The 16739-nt window shown below is 44.0% G+C and overlaps 1 protein-coding gene across 1 annotated transcript in view; it reads right to left on the reverse strand.

Annotated features, from left to right (window-relative positions):
• LOC104406525 overlaps positions 1 to 15569 on the reverse strand; it is a gene marked incomplete at its 3' end in the record, with an annotated part of 52732 nt that extends 37163 nt beyond the window's left edge. Inside the window, exons 1-3 of the mRNA XM_010015526.1 lie at positions 15429 to 15569; positions 2965 to 3081; positions 137 to 281 (exon numbers count right to left, since the gene is read on the reverse strand). Coding sequence (XP_010013828.1) covers positions 137 to 281; positions 2965 to 3081; positions 15429 to 15569 — 403 coding nt within the window. The remainder of the gene's footprint in view (positions 1 to 136; positions 282 to 2964; positions 3082 to 15428) is intronic.
• Positions 15570 to 16739: the final 1170 nt, after the last annotated feature.

Below are 16739 nucleotides of genomic sequence, written 5' to 3' on the forward strand. Positions count from 1 at the left end.
CACTCATGTAAATCTGATACCTTCTCCCCAATGCCCACAGCACCACATCACTCTTCACCTTCATACATTCACAGATCTTTGCCTTCACCTCAGTATCAGCACATGATGGAACCTCTGAAGGAAAACCAGACCTCACCTGAGCAGAAGAGCAGCACATCCTGCTGAGGATAGAGCAGGCGGAGTCCACAGATATCCAGACCCGCACCGAGTACCAGCTGCAACATGTGATGGGTAGCCAGGGGACTTTGGAAGAGACTTTCAAACAACAGCACCATGGCAACCTGAACAGCAAGAGCACATTGGAGAAGTGAGCCAAAAGCTTCCAAGCCCTCAACGACCACACAGCTGTATCTCTTCTGCTCATCTTTAGTTCCCATGCTTTATCCACACTGTAAGAGCTACAAAGAAGCTTTCTTTTATGTTCATATGCAATTCAGCTTCAGATTGAATCACAGATAGTTATGACACTTATGATTGACTATTTCTCCTGATATAATTTTGCCTTTCATCACATAAACCTACTAGTAAAAAACCTGCAAGTTCTCTGGGGCAGACGCGCATCCCTCCTGCTGTCTAACTTCACGTAATATGGAAAGATGGTTAAATAATAATAGACCAACTAGTTGTTTCTTTATAACTACATAAAAATGTCAAAACCAACATTAAAAAATACAAAATTAAAAGGCAGACACATCACCGGTTCTGTACCACATATATATTTTGAAATCTTCTTTACCAGACCAATGCAATTCAGTAGGAAAACATACACCAAAACAGACTGAATGTCTATACACAAAAGGAAGCAAATTATTATTACTTTTCCATCAGAAGAAATATTCTTTCAAGAAGGAAGCTCTTTATGACAGGAAATCATGTGGTGCTATGGGTAATAAATTGTCCAGCTGTAGATCAGACAAGTGTGATTGTAATGGCCTCAAACATGTGCATGGTCCTCCTGGATAGAAGACAACTCAACACTCTCCCCAACAGCAAGCTTTATGGATGCAGGGAATGCCAAATGAATTCATCACTACTGGACACTTTAACTGAAATGCTACTCCCTCATAAACACGTTATAAGGCTTATACAATCATGATAAATGAAGATATAAATTTACTCAAATCATAAAAAGTGGTCTAATTAGGAATAAAAGCTCTATTTCTTTATGTTTGTCTAGCTCAAGCTCTCCTGCTATTAACCCGATACTCAGCAGCCAGCAAGGAAGGATTTTTCTGTGGCTGCTCTTAGTCCCTGGGGCTTGGTTGCCTGGGCTCAGGGCCAGCTCTGCTAATGCAGCTCTCCAGCCCTGCACAGCCTCAGCACCAGCCCAGCTGCCTCTGCTTTGGTGCCAGGCACTTACCTTTGGCCTCTGCTGAGCTTTACTGCAGGTACGCCTTGGCCCAGTCTCATAGAATCCCAGACTGGTTTGGGTTGGAAGGGACCTTAAAGCTCATCCAGTTCCAACCCCCTGCCACAGGCAGGGACCCCTTCCACTAGAGCAGGTTGCTCCAAGCCCTGTCCAACCTGGCCTTGAACACTGCCAGGGAGGGGGCAGCCACAGCTTCTCTGGGCAACCTGTGCCAGTGCCTCAGCACCCTCACAGGGAAGAGCTTCTGCCTCAGATCTCATCTCAATCTCCCCTCTGGCAGGTTAAAACCATTCCCCCTTGGCCTGCCCCTACAGGCCCTTGTCCAAAGCCCCTCTCCAGGTTTCCTGTAGCCCCTTTAGGCACTGGGAGCTGCTCTAAGGTCTCCCCTTAAGGAGCCTTCTCTTCTCCAGGCTGAACCAGCCCAGCTCTCTCAGCCTGTCTCTGGGCAGAGCTGCTCCAGCCCTCACAGCATCTCTGTGGCCTCCTCTGGACTCACTCCAACAGCTCCACATCCTTCTTATGTCACAGGTCACTGATTCTGGCTGTTACTCTAACCCACCGGCTTTCTGGCTTGACCTCATCACTGTGGACTCTTGGCTGAGCCTGGTTACTGCTGCTGGACCTGATCTGCTTTTCTTGCTTGGATACTATGGGACTGCACCCTCCTCTCAGGTTGCTGGCCCTCTTGCCTTTCTGTTCATCTCTGCTCCCAACTGGCCTTCCCTTTCAGAGTACCTTGCCCTTGCTGCGAGAGGCCTGTACAGACCCACTCCAGCAGGAGGATCCCGAGGCACATCAAGGAACTGTAATGAACACATGAGGCATTTCCCAACTGTGCCAAGCATAAGGTGTTTTCATCTCCTAACTGTGGACCTCAAGCACCTTCCAGAAACAAGCCTGGTACATCTCAGCAACTGCTCAGGCTTGAACTGCTAAGTGTTCAGAGAGAACTTGTATCTCCATCTCCCTGAATCAACACTAACATGAAACTGAATTCTGTCAGATCACACATGCTGTTTGGTGTTGCACAAGAGCTAAGAAAGGTAAGTTACTACAGTTAACAAGTTATTGTGGTTGGAGGTCCACTACATTTTGGTATGTACTCCTAAATATGAGCTATGTTACCTTAACCTTCTCTTCATCTGTGGTAAACTAAGTAGAATTACATCCTACTTGTTTATACAACACACACAGTTACTGTAGGTCAGGTGGTACCAGAAGCTTCAGAATTAGCGTTTTTGAACATTCCTGAGCACAAGTTTCAGACAAGTTGTATTATATATTGGCTCACAGTCAAGTGGGTTTAGGCTATCAAAATTCTGTCTCCTGTTACTGATTTGCACCTAGTTGGTAGCAATTTCTTCAACCTCCTCATTTCATAGCTTAATCTTCTGTGGCTCAGAGCAATCAGCACATCAATACTGATGACACAAAATACTCATTTGATATATTTAGGTCTGAGTGAGAAATACTTCAAGATCAGTATTTGCACCAAACCTCAAGATTAAAATATTCCAGGTCACTTAATCATCTCTCATCTTCCCACATCATCCCATAAATCAGAAAGGAGTGGTCTGTGTTGGTTTTTCTTTTACCTTGGTGTCTGTATCTCTGCAAGCCTCGATGTTGCTGCTATTAAGGAAGCCTTTGTCATCAGTTTCAACTGTCTGCCAGTAAAATCCATTTGGCACTGCAAACACCTTCTCCACTGCCTGAAATGCACAAAGGACATCTCTTACCTGTATGTTGTCTTGATCTCTCAAAATAGGGCTAGGAGAAAAGATAGTATTTATGGCTAGAAAGGACATTAATTGATTAAGCTCATTAGTCCAGTGTTGTTAATCTATCATTTGCTTTCTTACAACCATACCATTAGCTCCAATTAAGTGATATACCAAGAACATGAATCTGGAACTGCTTCTGGAGACACTGAACATTCCCAGGGTCCAACCCAGTGACCTGCCAACTTGCAGAGCACCCACTGACGTAAACAGGAGTCACATGCAAAAGGCACTGCAGGATCAGGCTCAACAGACCTTGATTCTCCAAGACTGCACCAAGCATACAGCAGAAAAGGCTTTGTTAAAGGAATGTTCTAATTACCTAATGAAATGGAAGGGAAAGAATTTGCCTGCAGCCAAAATAGGACATTTCTCCTGTGCTCATGTCACCACAAGTGACATGTATCTTTAAGTCTTATTTTGCCACATACTCATGGATAGGCAAAAAGACTTTTACATTTAGGTCACAGCTCTACAGAACAGCAGTGTTTCCCAGTTTCAGCACCTTATTTTGTTTCTCATGCATTTTCTGGGCAGCCAAGCAAGCAACTTGTACAAGTGCCAGTTCAAGGATGTGTCACTCATGAGAACTGGCTGTGACTGCATGGTCAGTAAGCATGGCCACAGTCCGGGAACAAACGTGGCTTTGGGAAGTCACGTTTCTCAAGTTCTGGTATGGGAAGAAGTTATGTTCACAGCTATGCCAGTATTGAACATTCCAGAATTACAGATGCATTTAGACAGAGTTCACAGTGAGTAGGATTCATTCTAAGACTGAAATAATTTTAAAAAATTCACTTTGGAGACATAAGTTCAGGTGGTGCATCTCAGAGTAGCTGCACCATTTTAAAGACTCTACTTTGATTCACAGCAGTCATTAATCTGCCCTCATCTCATGGGGCCAGACCTTTCCAAAAAGGAAAAAAAGGATTCCATTTCAACATGATGTCATCAGGACTTGTATTATGGATAGAAACTGGACTAACTGCCTGACAAAGCGTCCATTCTGGATTATGAGGGTTATAATGCTGTTCAGTTGCATAATCATGGAAAATATTTCCTTTTCCACTGCTCAGCAACTGACAGGCACTTCATATCATCCAACAAATGTTTAAAAATATCATTAGAGGAAAAACAAGAAATCATTGATTCAAGAAACACATCTTCACTGTCTCCAGTGTTTGCTGCCAGCTCCTGCATGCAACACCAGCACAACACAGTGAGCACAGACAAGCCCTACAAAATGGGAATGCAGCAAGACCCCAGAGTCCTGTTGATTCAAGCTGCTCCTTCACCAAACCTCAAGTCTCTGAGCTTTCCAGAAGAAGGAAAAGGGAAGGGACATACATAGTCAAACCGACTCCAGCCTACATTTTCAGGGAAACCTTCATCATAATGCTCCAGCCCCAGCTAGGACACAGAGGATGCATGCTGGGAAATCCAAGGTAAAAAGCTGACCTTCAGGAAGAACCATGGTGCAGGCTGTGGATCAGTGGTGACCCCAGGTATGCTGCCACATGGTCAGCCTCTCTTCCTGCTGGAGCAGGGATCTGGCCACTGCTAGGAATCAAGGTCTGTGATCTGTCAGACTCTGTTTTCCAGCAGCCAACCTGAATGTGATTTCAAGAAGTAACAGAAAATGAAGCTTGGAAAGTCTTAGTTCTCCTAGAAAATCCTTCTTGTCACAAGTAAGAAAGCAGTGCACAGGGAAAAGAGGAAGCAACTTTCCCCATTCATGTAGGAGGGAATTGCATCAAGTCAGTTGCTGTAATATTGAGATGAGCCCTATTTGACATCTAATGCAGAGTAACTCTCCACAGGCAGCTATGAGACCCCTCTCATGTTGAAATCATTTAGGTGATTTTGATGCTACCTTTACGATACTTTGGTGCTTACTGTTCCACTACAAGAGCATGTGAGGATTGGATTGGTTTCACCTCAGGGCTGCTTCTTCTCTTATGCTTTCAACAACGTTAGCTGTAAAGCTTCTCTGCAAACACAGCAGTTCAGGAAGCCTCTTCCAGGCTGGCTGATACATCATGTCTAACTGCTGTCCTGTCTCTCAGAGACTCCCTCCTCACACATTGCACAGAACAACTTAGAGGCAGACCAGCCTTTGATACCTACCTGAAAGGAAGACTCTGCAGAACCAGAGCACTAAATCTCATGTCTCATGGTAAAGGCATTACACCTAGGAGGAAAGGTCCCCTACAGGCAACCAGTGGTAGCCCCAGGAGCCCCAGGGATACTCTGGTTTATGCTGTGACAGGCTTCAAATCCAGAATCGTTTAAACACAGCCATTTCCATTACTATCTCCCTCACCTCTCGCTGTCAGAAAGCAGGGCTTCTGACAGCACACCAACATCATCCTCTCCATTCACATTGCCATGACCAGAAAGAGCAGGAAGGGAGGGCATAACCTCCCATTTGTAGTTACTCTTTTTTGTCAACTATCCTTTTTCTCACTTCTTTGGGAGACAAATCCTGATTTCTACTACCTTCAGACACAGAAAAAGATCATTTTGAGCCATAGCCAGTATTGAATGCACATTATTCTTTCAAGAAGAAACACAGAGCTTTGTTTCAGATAATATTACCAAGATGAAGCCAGACAGCTATGGGAAAGAAACTCAAAGCAGAACTAAAATGTGCTGCAAAATACTGAGCAGAAACAAGAATAAGCACATTTTAGAGAAGACTGAAGCTGCATGCAGCAAACCCATGAATATTTAACTGTCACACAGCAATACAACCCAGTCCATGATCTCCTCTTCTTGCTTACAGTGTATTCCCTTCTCCTTTCCAACAACAAAGAAAACGCTTTTGTTGTCAGATGATCTAAGAGAGTCTTTTAAGTTGCAGTGAGTCTTCTAGACTGCTTGTCAGCCACAGCAGGGAAACAGGAACTGCGGGAAGGATTTCTGTGTGCTCCACAACCTCATCTCCTCACATGTAAGGTACTTCACAATGTGTGGCCATTATCACTGTGGGACCAAACTCAAATCCCTTGGAGAAAGATGCTGCATCCTCCACTATCTCCAGGGACAGATTGTACATTCTGTGTTTATATAGAACTTCCCCCTTTCAGCTGACTGACCACATCAGTGGAAGCAGAGGAAGCGCTACTGTCACTCTAGCAAAGGCCTTGATGCTAACACACAGGCAAAGCTCATGTCTGATGTGATTCACTGACATGTGCCCCTGAATTAGGCAGCATTATTCTCAAACTCTCATCTGCCTGCTGTCACGAATCCCAGTTCATTAGCATTGTATTCACAGAATCACAGACTGGATTGGGTTGGAAGGGACCCTAAAGCTCATCCAGTTCCAACCCCCTGCCATGGGCAGGGACACCTTCCACTAGACCAGGTTGCTCCAAGCCCCATCCAACCTGGCCTTGAACACTCCTCATGAGATACAGCCACGCAGCTATTCTGTGGCTGCACTTATGGATTCATGTCCAAAAATAGATGAAGCCTCAGGACAAATGACTTGCCCACAGACTAGTCATATCCATGTGGAATCATCAGCCAGAAGACGTGCTCTTGCCACAGCTATTGATACAACTTTATCAGGCTGCATGGCAGACTCAGGGTGCCAGACACATGAAACCTGCCCCTGAGTATCAACTCAGATAAAGACCAGACATGAGCCAGATTTGGAAAGCAAAGGGCAGGATGAAGCTGCCCTTTTGAACCTCTTGTTTTACAACCTCAGCCTGGATTTCAAACCATCAAGCTGCTGGACCTATGGCTGGCACCTGTTCCTCATGCTGGGTCTGCTCTGGGGAAACAGATGTGGAGGTGCTGTGCTGGGTGCTTCATCCCTCCCTAATGTCCATTTCAGCTGCCCAACAGTCAAGTCTTTCAAGCTCTGCAGAAGGTTTGGAGGAGGAAACACAGCCCTGAGCCATACAGTAAATCTAGGAGTGTACAGCAACATGTGGATCAGGTCTAACAGCTGGCCAAGTTGTGCTGCACTCCAGGTAGCTCAGTCTGAGCTCTTCACCCACAGAACATTATATGACCCTGCTTAGGTACTGCTTAAAGCTGCTATACTGCTGCTTCTCATGCAGCAGGAAAGGAGAAAGAAAGAATACACAGGGCAATAACCCCAAATCAAAGCTGCATCATTGCTAACACCACGAGGCACTGAACCACAGCATACCATCAGCCATTACAATCTGAGACATGCAAAGGCAATGCCCACACAGCCAAGGGTACGAAGAGAGCTGGGTGAGAAGCTGTTGTGGCAGTTGTAAGCAGCAGTTCTCTCAGCAAGCCTCTCATTAGCACTGAAGGTAAAAGAAGTTACAGTAAAGGACAGTGGAAGATGCTGAAGCCACTCAGCAGGGCTAAGGCCATGACATTTGTCAGAGAAATAACATCAGAGCATTCAAACTCTGAAGCTCGGTCTTCTTGCTGAGCCCATGCTAAAACACAGAGTCACAGCTCAAAGATCCTCTGGAAATACCTCTCACTCCCACTTCAGAGACTATCCACAGAGTTAGGGCCACCACATACCTAAATTAGTTGCCCAAAGTGCATAAAGCAACATGTGATGCAACTGGGGCTGCTTTTCCACAGCAGGGAAGAGTCTAATTGCACGAGCAGTGCATTGCTCGTCTGCTATGCGGTTATTTCAGTCTTTGGACAAAGGTTTGCAACTTTGGAAGCTTGTGTGTAGATGTAGAGCTTCTCTGGTAACATAGTTACCATCAATTCTCTAGCAGGGAAATCCAAAAGCCTGCAATACCACATAAAAGAACTGCTGTACTTTTGTGAGTCCACTCCCAGATCAAATTTCCTGTCAGTTCAGCGTGTGCGGTTTGGAAGTGTTGGCAGCTTTGAGTTACATCTCTGGGGCAAATTTAGCTCCCTGGACCCCGTTCTGGAATTACCTATGCTTAGCCAAAACTGCATTAATGAATAAATAAAATGGAGCTTTGCTCAAGTGAAAAGGGAGGAGGGAACCTTGTGTAGACCTGCCTTTAATCAGTACCATCACCTCAAAGGAGAAAACACAATCCTTGTGCTGGAAGTCAGCAGGGAACCTAGCTAAAGGAGCAGCAAGTAGGGACTGCGACTAGAAGGAGAACATCTCGTTCCCCTTGACTTAGCGATGGAGATTCCTCTTCCTTGAAACCTCCCTGACGCAAGCATCCATCCAATTCTGCCATACCTTGACTCTGTCCTGGCAGGCACCTGAAGAGATTGGGAGTTCAAGGAGATGCTATAGAAGGTGACCAAAAGGTGGTGAGCATTAGGGGTTGCACCCTTTAGGCAAATGTCCCACTGTCCAGAACAACTGCGAGAGAGCAAGAGAAATCCAGGGTGAAATGGAATAGGCAGAGGAAAAGCAGCATCAACACTGCATACGTATGTTGTCTGCATCCCTAAGGTTAATGCTTGCATCCTAAGGCTTAGCAGGAGAAAGTACTTCCATGCTAAAATGAAGAAATCCTCTTTTTGCTGACAAGGGACGTTGCAGTTAATGACTTCCACAGGGATTATGTCACTCCTAACCTAACCTGGGGTTTTAATGAGTTACTCTTCATCTCAGCAGGTTAATAGTCTGTATGCATAGCATTAATAAGAAAGCCTCAGAGAAAAACAGTCAGAGAAAAACAATCCATTTGGAGTTCAGAACAGACTGAAAACATAAACGACCAGCCAAATGAAAACAAGACATTGGCTCCCGCACTAACAATGTGCTTAGAGGTTATTACAGTTACTGCTAACATAAAATTGCTCATAAAATCATACACAGAGCTAGTCAGTACACAAGCAGGCAGCAATTTTACCTGACATTCCCCTCCCTCCACTCCTACCCATTTGTTCCATCAACCTGTCAGGATCTCTGTCTCGGACTGTAAGGTACCTGGAGAAGAACCAGGTATTCACTGCACGCTTTTCCAACACGTAGTTGCACGATCTTTGGTCTACTTAGTTTTGTATACACCACCTCAAAATCAATATAAATATCTAAAAAGCAAGCCGGGATCACTGGCCTTGTACAAAATCTTCAAAACAACGAAGTTAGAGGAATGCAATATGGAGTTTTCTCTGTGGTGCTTTTTGGTTGTATTTTAATGACACCTGGGAACATTCTCAGTTGGTACTGCTTTGTAAAGCTGCAGGGCAGAGAATAGGATTTGCTGCTGCCTGCTGAGAGCCTGGCTCATTGAGCCTGGCTTGGAGAAATCAGCCTCTCTGTCTAACTGCAAGATACAGCTGTTAAAAAACCACACTACATAGTGGCCTTGGTGTCATTCAGGCCTTGGAACCTGAGTAGCACAGACCATTTGAACTTAGGAAGGGAATGTGGTCTTTAAATCAACTTCAGTTTTTCTAAGGCATCGAGGCAAAGATCCACCCCCAGAAAGTGCCTGCTATCTAACTGTTCAATTTCTAATGATTTATAATTCCCCTAATAAGGGATTTGCATAAAAGCCCTGACTGTTTTAAATGATGTCTTATTTTATGCCTTAAAAGCGTAGAGCAGATTTATCTTCTACAAGTATGTCAGCCTGCTTTATAGCACTTGCTTCTACTTGAAAGCTACAGGGACTGCAAATCAACAACACTAAGCCTCCTTTTCCCCCACAGAACTGGGATAAACCTTTAGGCAAATCACTAAGTGGACTGCTAAGCCCCTAAGCTTTCATGGCATTGATACTCACAGAGTAACAGTAATCTCCAAATCTGGCTGAAATCGCAGAAAGATTTCCATGCTGCATTACTTTAATTGTGAATCAGAACTGTGGTCTTCACCATTCCCTGGAATTGTGTCTCAAGTTTTTTGTTAATTTAGAAATACTGGGAAAAGACCATGATTGTCCAAAAGCTGGTGATGATATAGGAAAGAAATAGGTAGAACATTCCCCCCAAAGCTAAGGAAATCAGGTCATATGAAGTGCTTCTTTGAAAACCCGGTCTAAATATTCACACTGAGGTAGGATTGGCTGTTAAAGGCCTAAAGGCAAAGAGGGATGCCCTCAAGAAATAAACTCCCCCAAGAAGTATAATGAATTCCTGTAACAGTTTGTTCACTTGAGCATTCGTTACGGAGCCCTTGCTAACCTGAGAGAAGTGAACAAGTGAATTATCATTCTCCCTACAGACAGCACGAGGTGAATCTTCTTGCAGACATCTCTAGGCAGGCACGTGATTCTAACACTTGATTTTAAGAGGTGCTATCTTTGTAATCTCATACACTTCAGTGGAAATCAAGGCTTAAAGCACTGGGTTTCAAACTCTGTTTATATCCTCAGCTGAAGGAAATGAGAATACCTCTTAGCACTGGAAGAACAACAACATTTACTGGGCCTAATGAGGGGGAAAAAATAATTGCCAGAAGTCCAAGCATTTCTGTACAGTACCTGAGGATCAGGATTAACAGCAGTGACATGACTGAGCAGGACACAGGGAATTTCAGGAAGAGGACACAGCTGGTTTTGGAACTGATCAGCCAGTTCTGCCCTCTACCAGGTAACATCTGGAAGCCATGTATAGGCTAGAAATGCAGAAATCTGGTAAAAAAATGGGTGTTTCTTCTAGATCATCTTTAGTCTGCGAAGGTCAATAGTTACAAAGCACTGATGACAGCTCTGGGAACTTTCTGTCCTGTACCATGGCACCTGTAGCAGCTTTCTCTGTCTGCAGCCAGCCCTGCCTCTCACTTCCCACATCTGCACTTCAGATTCTGCAAAGCAAAGCCCTAGATTAGCTTCCCAAACCATCACACCCTGTGACCAGAGCTCTAGATCTGTCCCCTCACTCACAGAAAGCATGCTCCTTTCACGATCCTGGGTCCTATATCACTCCGTAAGGTCTCTACTCCCAAGCCCAAAGACACAACTGAAGGTCCCGCCACTGTTGGGGCTCCTGACCCAGCAGATGGGACAGGAGAGAAGATGCTGTCTGCAGCAGCTAGTTATACCCATCAGCTGTGTGGAAGGGCTTACACCACAGCTTGGGGACATGCCTCCACATAGACCTGACCCAAACAAAGCATCTCTTGGTGAGTGCACAGAGGAGACCAGCAGCACTGCCCTTTCTCCAGATATCTCAATACACTCAGACTGCTCAGCTATAAAGCTTCATCAGAGATGGTGACTGGTGAGTAAATAGCAGTATTCACCTAGTTGCAAGACACTGGTGTAAAATAACCGGCTCACAGTTATCAGTCAGCTGACAAATATTACTCCAAAGCACATTACATACCACACTTAAAGAGGGAGGAAATGCCATAAACAGGAGCATAAAACAGCCCAATATGAGACATTAATTTGTAAAGGGTTTCATAGGGATATAAATAAAAAGCTTTATTAATTTCAAGATTTTTTTTTTAAGATCGAGTCTACCATTAATGTTGTTACATTAATATTGCACTGCACTGCTAAATTACAGTTTCCCATCACTGAACCTCCCCTCTAAGTCCCTTTTTCTTCCAGATTGGTTCTTAATTAGTAGGACTTTGACAGAACAAAACTGGTGACCTCAGTGAGACCCAATTAGAAATTAACAGAATCAACAACCATGCAAAGCATCTTCTCTACAGCAGTTATTATCACACCTAGGAAGTGGAGCTCAAGCCTGGCAAGGACTGCAAAAACCCCCAAATCTAATGACAGAGATCATGAGAGATCACAGAAGGTGTGCCTGCCTCTGGCAGGGGGTTGGAACTGGATGAGCTTTAAGGTCCTTTCCAAACCAAACCAGTCTGGGATTCTATGATTCTGAGCCACCACAGAATCACTGTGTGATCAGCTCATACAGACCAGAACCATGCTGCTCTGCAGGGTGCTGGTGTGCCTAATTGGGAATGCTTAGTAGATTCTTAGAAAGCATACTCTGTACAAATCTAATTCCCATCAGACAGGCTGTAACTGCAGCTTGTCTGTCAGCATGCAAGTTACAAGAGGGGAGTGTACAAGAATTTGTTCTGACAGTAAGTCAAGAACCTAAACCATGCAAGGATGTTTGAATTTGCCTTGCTTTTATCAGTTGTCTGGAGGACAGAAATAAAACAACCCAAACTAAACCCCCAAAACCTGACAGAAATGGCAGCAAACATAGCAGAACCACTATATAGAGAGATAGATGCCTTCCTAGTTGAATAAGTCTCATTGATCTGCTAAGAACAGGAGCTTTTGCCTTGAGAAACCACTATTATATTTGTATTCATAACCATTAGACCTTGGGATAGAGAAATAAAATGTAACAAACAATAAAAGACACACAGATGACAGTGAGGTGTCCAGTAAATAAAAAGTTGATGGCTTAAAGGTCTGGAATACAGCTCAGCCCCAGTTAATAACAACTTGGAGAGGGGGGGAGCCCAAGCAAACTAAACCAAGAAAAATATCCTAGAAACAATCTGCAGTACCTTGATACCTGCAGATGCCTTGGTCCTATTCTTGGTGATGAACTGCACCCCAGCATTACAGTGTGACTCTAAAGCAGGCAACAAGCCAACATCAAATAACATCAAAGCCAACAAGTGACAAATGCACTCAGCATGTTCCATCACAGCAGGGTCAGGAATTAACAGGGGGCAAGCTGGGGAAAGGGATACCTTGGCTTGTTGATACTGATAGGGCCTTAAGCTCTTAGACCAGCAATCCAATGTCTGCTGCAAAAATCACAGTCATATAACAATGTGAAGAAAATTCATGGCAAACTGTCACTTTGCTATTACAACATATGAGTACAGATACACAAAGGCAGGCATTTCCATGTTAGCATCAAGCAGGCACAAATCTGGACCTAACAGTTTGTGTAATCTTGTACATACCCATCTTCAGCACTGGATAATACACTCTGGACCCTACACATTAAGAACATTAAAATATCAATTTATCATAATAACGTTTACACTACTTGGTATGGCTTTTTTAATAGAATCCAAACAAAGATTAAGATTACCCTACTTATAGCAAAGACATGCAACAAAACCACCTGGAAACCCAGTCCTATTTGGAGGTAAGCCCTGGTAAGTGTTGCTCTTCATGCCCCTCGGAGACAACTGGAACAAGAACCTGCTACAGCAAAATTTTGTTACCAGATTCAGTCGTTAAAAACTTCTATGTTAACAGTACAGCAAGAGCATGAAGACTTAAGTGTGAAGAATAAAATCAATCACATTTTTCTCCAACAATAGTGGAAAATGCTCAGGGAGGAATGGGGAGACAAGACTAGTTGCTGTTTCTTCCCTGATCTTCTCTGCAGCTGAATTTCTCAAAGATGTGTTGTGTCCCCACCTTAATCTCTGGTGGTGAAAGCAGAGCTTTACAAATGCCTTGGGAAAGCAAAACTGTCAAAAGTCATTGCTACAATAGAGCCTCTAATGAGATGAAACCTCAATTACACACAGTCCTACTTTGAGGAACACTGTCCAAATGCCTTGGATGTCCACTGCTGTACATACTAGCTGAGCTCAGTGTCAGGAACTGTAAATGAGGCACCAGAATAGCATTTACAGTTTATATATGGACTGGAAGCTCTCTACAGCTTGTTCCACCAACCTGTGATAAAACATATCCCTGCTCCAACCAAATGTTCAGAGCAGCCCGAGCTCACAGCTTCAAAAGTTTATTCATTAACTGCATAACACTTGATATGTATTTTGAGCATACTCAGTGCTCAATTACTTTGATGTTTTGGCCAACATCTCAGCTGAAACCAGCAGAGAGCAACAAGGCACATGGACAGAAGGCAGGTCAATCTGTCCTCCTCCATTTTCTTTACTCCATACAGCAAACATCTTGAATTTGGTTGCTTTACACAGAAATCAGCATTAGGCCCTTGTCCTAGGGCTTACTCCTGTCCTTGATCCTTAGTATCATTAGCCCTTGCTGCTCTTGCTGCCAGGCCCTCAAACACTAACGGCAAGGTTGCTTACTGTTTCGGGGCTGGGGTTTTTGGTACTGTGTTAATCATGACATTTGTTGCCAGCATCAATCATTTCCTTGCAGAAGCACTGCAGCCACAGCTGTCATACTCCAGGCTTTATGATACATCATGGGCAACATAATCTTTAATGCTCACAGGCAGGCAGCTGCAAGCAAAGAATGTTTGCTGCAGCCAAGTAAGGGAAGCATAAGGATGTTTTTAAACCATCTTTACACCTCTTCTGCTATTTAAACTTCACATGGTGTGCTCAGCAGGTGTGACTCAGATACCTGGGCCCCCCTAAGAACACCTGCTATTGGGTCTTCTCAGCAGAGAGGAAGCCTGGAGAATGAGCACATCCATTGCCATACTCCTGTTAACATTACCAGAGGTGAAGCAGGCAAAAATAGGGTAGAAAAATCTACTACCAGCTCACTAAGGCCACAGGTGTTGGTTTGAGACATCTGAGAGAAACTCACCAGCCTCAACAGAGCACAGGGCCAGCACCTCAAAGGTTATTCAGTCACAGGATGGTTACTCAAACAAATGACCCACAGGAGATCTGGGGTACACAAGGATTGCTGCTCCCCAGATGTACTTGGGTACATTTTCCAGCAAGTCAGCTATTCTGCATAGGTAGGATAGGCATTTATACCAGGCAGCAATAGCAATAATACCTAAAAAACTGTCTCCAGAAAGAGACATCTGCTCTGTGAAACAACAGAACCAACAAACTGGAGCCCAGAGCTGCTATTTCACAGCTCTGCTGTTTTCAGGATATGAGTTCATATCATCCCCTTCATTACACCTATATGTACTGGATTATTGGTTGTGTGCTATACCTCTCAGATTGGCATTCTATTGCACAGCACAGACTCTACCAGAACTGAGGGAACAGAGTCTTAGGTCCCGCCTCTGGGCCATGACTCCTGGGAGCCAAATAGCAAGACAATATTCCCTCTGGAACTTCACATAGTTAAAATAGAAAAGGAAAACCCATAATACATGATGAAGATGTATCTCCTCTGAATCCAGTTAAATTTCTGCACTGTGGGGTTACAGCCTCCAAAAATGTCTTACCAGCTAATGAGCAGCAGAGACAAAAAAACCACACCACAGAGAGCTGGTTTCTCATCTGCACTAAATCTAAATTCAGCATAACTGAGGACATCTTGAGTTGGCAATCAGCTGGAAGCAATCATTCAGCTCCCACAATACTGGGCTCTTTCCCCAGTCTAATTTAGAGCAGCACTTATGCTCTGTACTGCCTCACTGAAATTGGAGCTTGAATTGGCATAGCCAAGCCTGGGCCTCAGTGAAAACCAGTGGTCACTGCCTATGGCTGCTCTGCATGACTAGCAAGTGTAAACACTGCTACTCACTTTTATCTTCTGGATCTCAGTGCTGTTCTGGGCTGAAGACTCATCTGCTGGTGTTAGACAAGCATGTAGGGCCAAGCCACCCTCTCGCCAGGCCTGCCGCAGCCCTACCACCTCAAGCAGAGCTTTGGGTCCATCTTCCATTTCCACAGAAGGCACCTGTAAATCCATTTGAACATAATTTCATTTTTAGATGGCTGGATTTAGAAACTTAAAATAACCCTTTATCTTGCTCTGATGCTTTTGAGTAGAGGCCCATAACGTACAATAATCCAGGGAGCACTCATGCTTGATTTGTGGATTAACTGTGGTTTAGCCAGTAGAAAAATCAATAAAGTCCAAATTAAATAGGAATAACATGTAGGGTTTGATAAGTCATAGGATTTATTTTCTCAATGTGGACTTGCAAACTGACTTCCACCAGTTTCACTATGTGAAAGTAAGAATTTGCATTAGTTCTCCATTCTAGCAAGAAATGGGAACAGTCCCTGTCAATGCTGCACTTCATGTTCTTGTCACAGTGGCACCATGTGCTGCCTTTATTAATGGTAATGAGATTGAGCCAATCTCAGTTCAAAAATCAATGCTAAGTGGTTATGCTATTCTGGAGAGCTGGCACAGGATTCCCGAATAAGCCTTGGTCTTCCCTTTTAGTGATCACTAATAGCCAAAAACCCATCAATCCCTCTCCAGCAAATACACCTCTTAGACTGAGGTGTGTGTGGGAGGCAAACATTCTATTTTCCAATATAGACCCAAAACAAGAAGGAAAAAAGCAACTTCTGCCAACCCCAAAAAGAACTCAGGACATCTTTTATCATGATTATCAGTTTCATTCCAGAGATAGGGTTCGAACAGGACAGACCACTCATTGGCTCATAAGGCTGAAACATAATGAGCTTTACCATAGAGAATACACGCGAAACTTTATTACAGTGTAGAAGAGAGGCAGAAATCATACTTGAAACACTTTGGGAAAGCACTGTGTTGCTGCAAAGCGTCCTGAAACCTGGGGAGCAGGTGAAAGAGGGCAGAAGGATATGGGAATGTCAGACTAAGGCAACTGCAAAGCCACGAGAAAGGAGTAGCAGCCACTATGTGAGGCAGAGATGGCATGTTTGAATTACAGGAATGCAATTCCTTCCCTGGGTTCTGGTGAATACAGAAACCACTATGTCTTGTTCTCGTGGTTTATACCATCACCATGGTCTCTAGATGGATTAACAGCTCTGCTATTTACTGTATATATAAACCAAAACTATTTACAGCAAGTTAAATGCCTTCAGAAATATGTTCTCCCCACAGGATCCGAGT

Source organism: Nestor notabilis, unplaced genomic scaffold (assembly GCF_000696875.1).
Source record: "Nestor notabilis isolate BGI_N333 unplaced genomic scaffold, ASM69687v1 scaffold7850, whole genome shotgun sequence".
In the NCBI taxonomy this organism is placed as follows: domain Eukaryota; kingdom Metazoa; phylum Chordata; class Aves; order Psittaciformes; family Psittacidae; genus Nestor; species Nestor notabilis.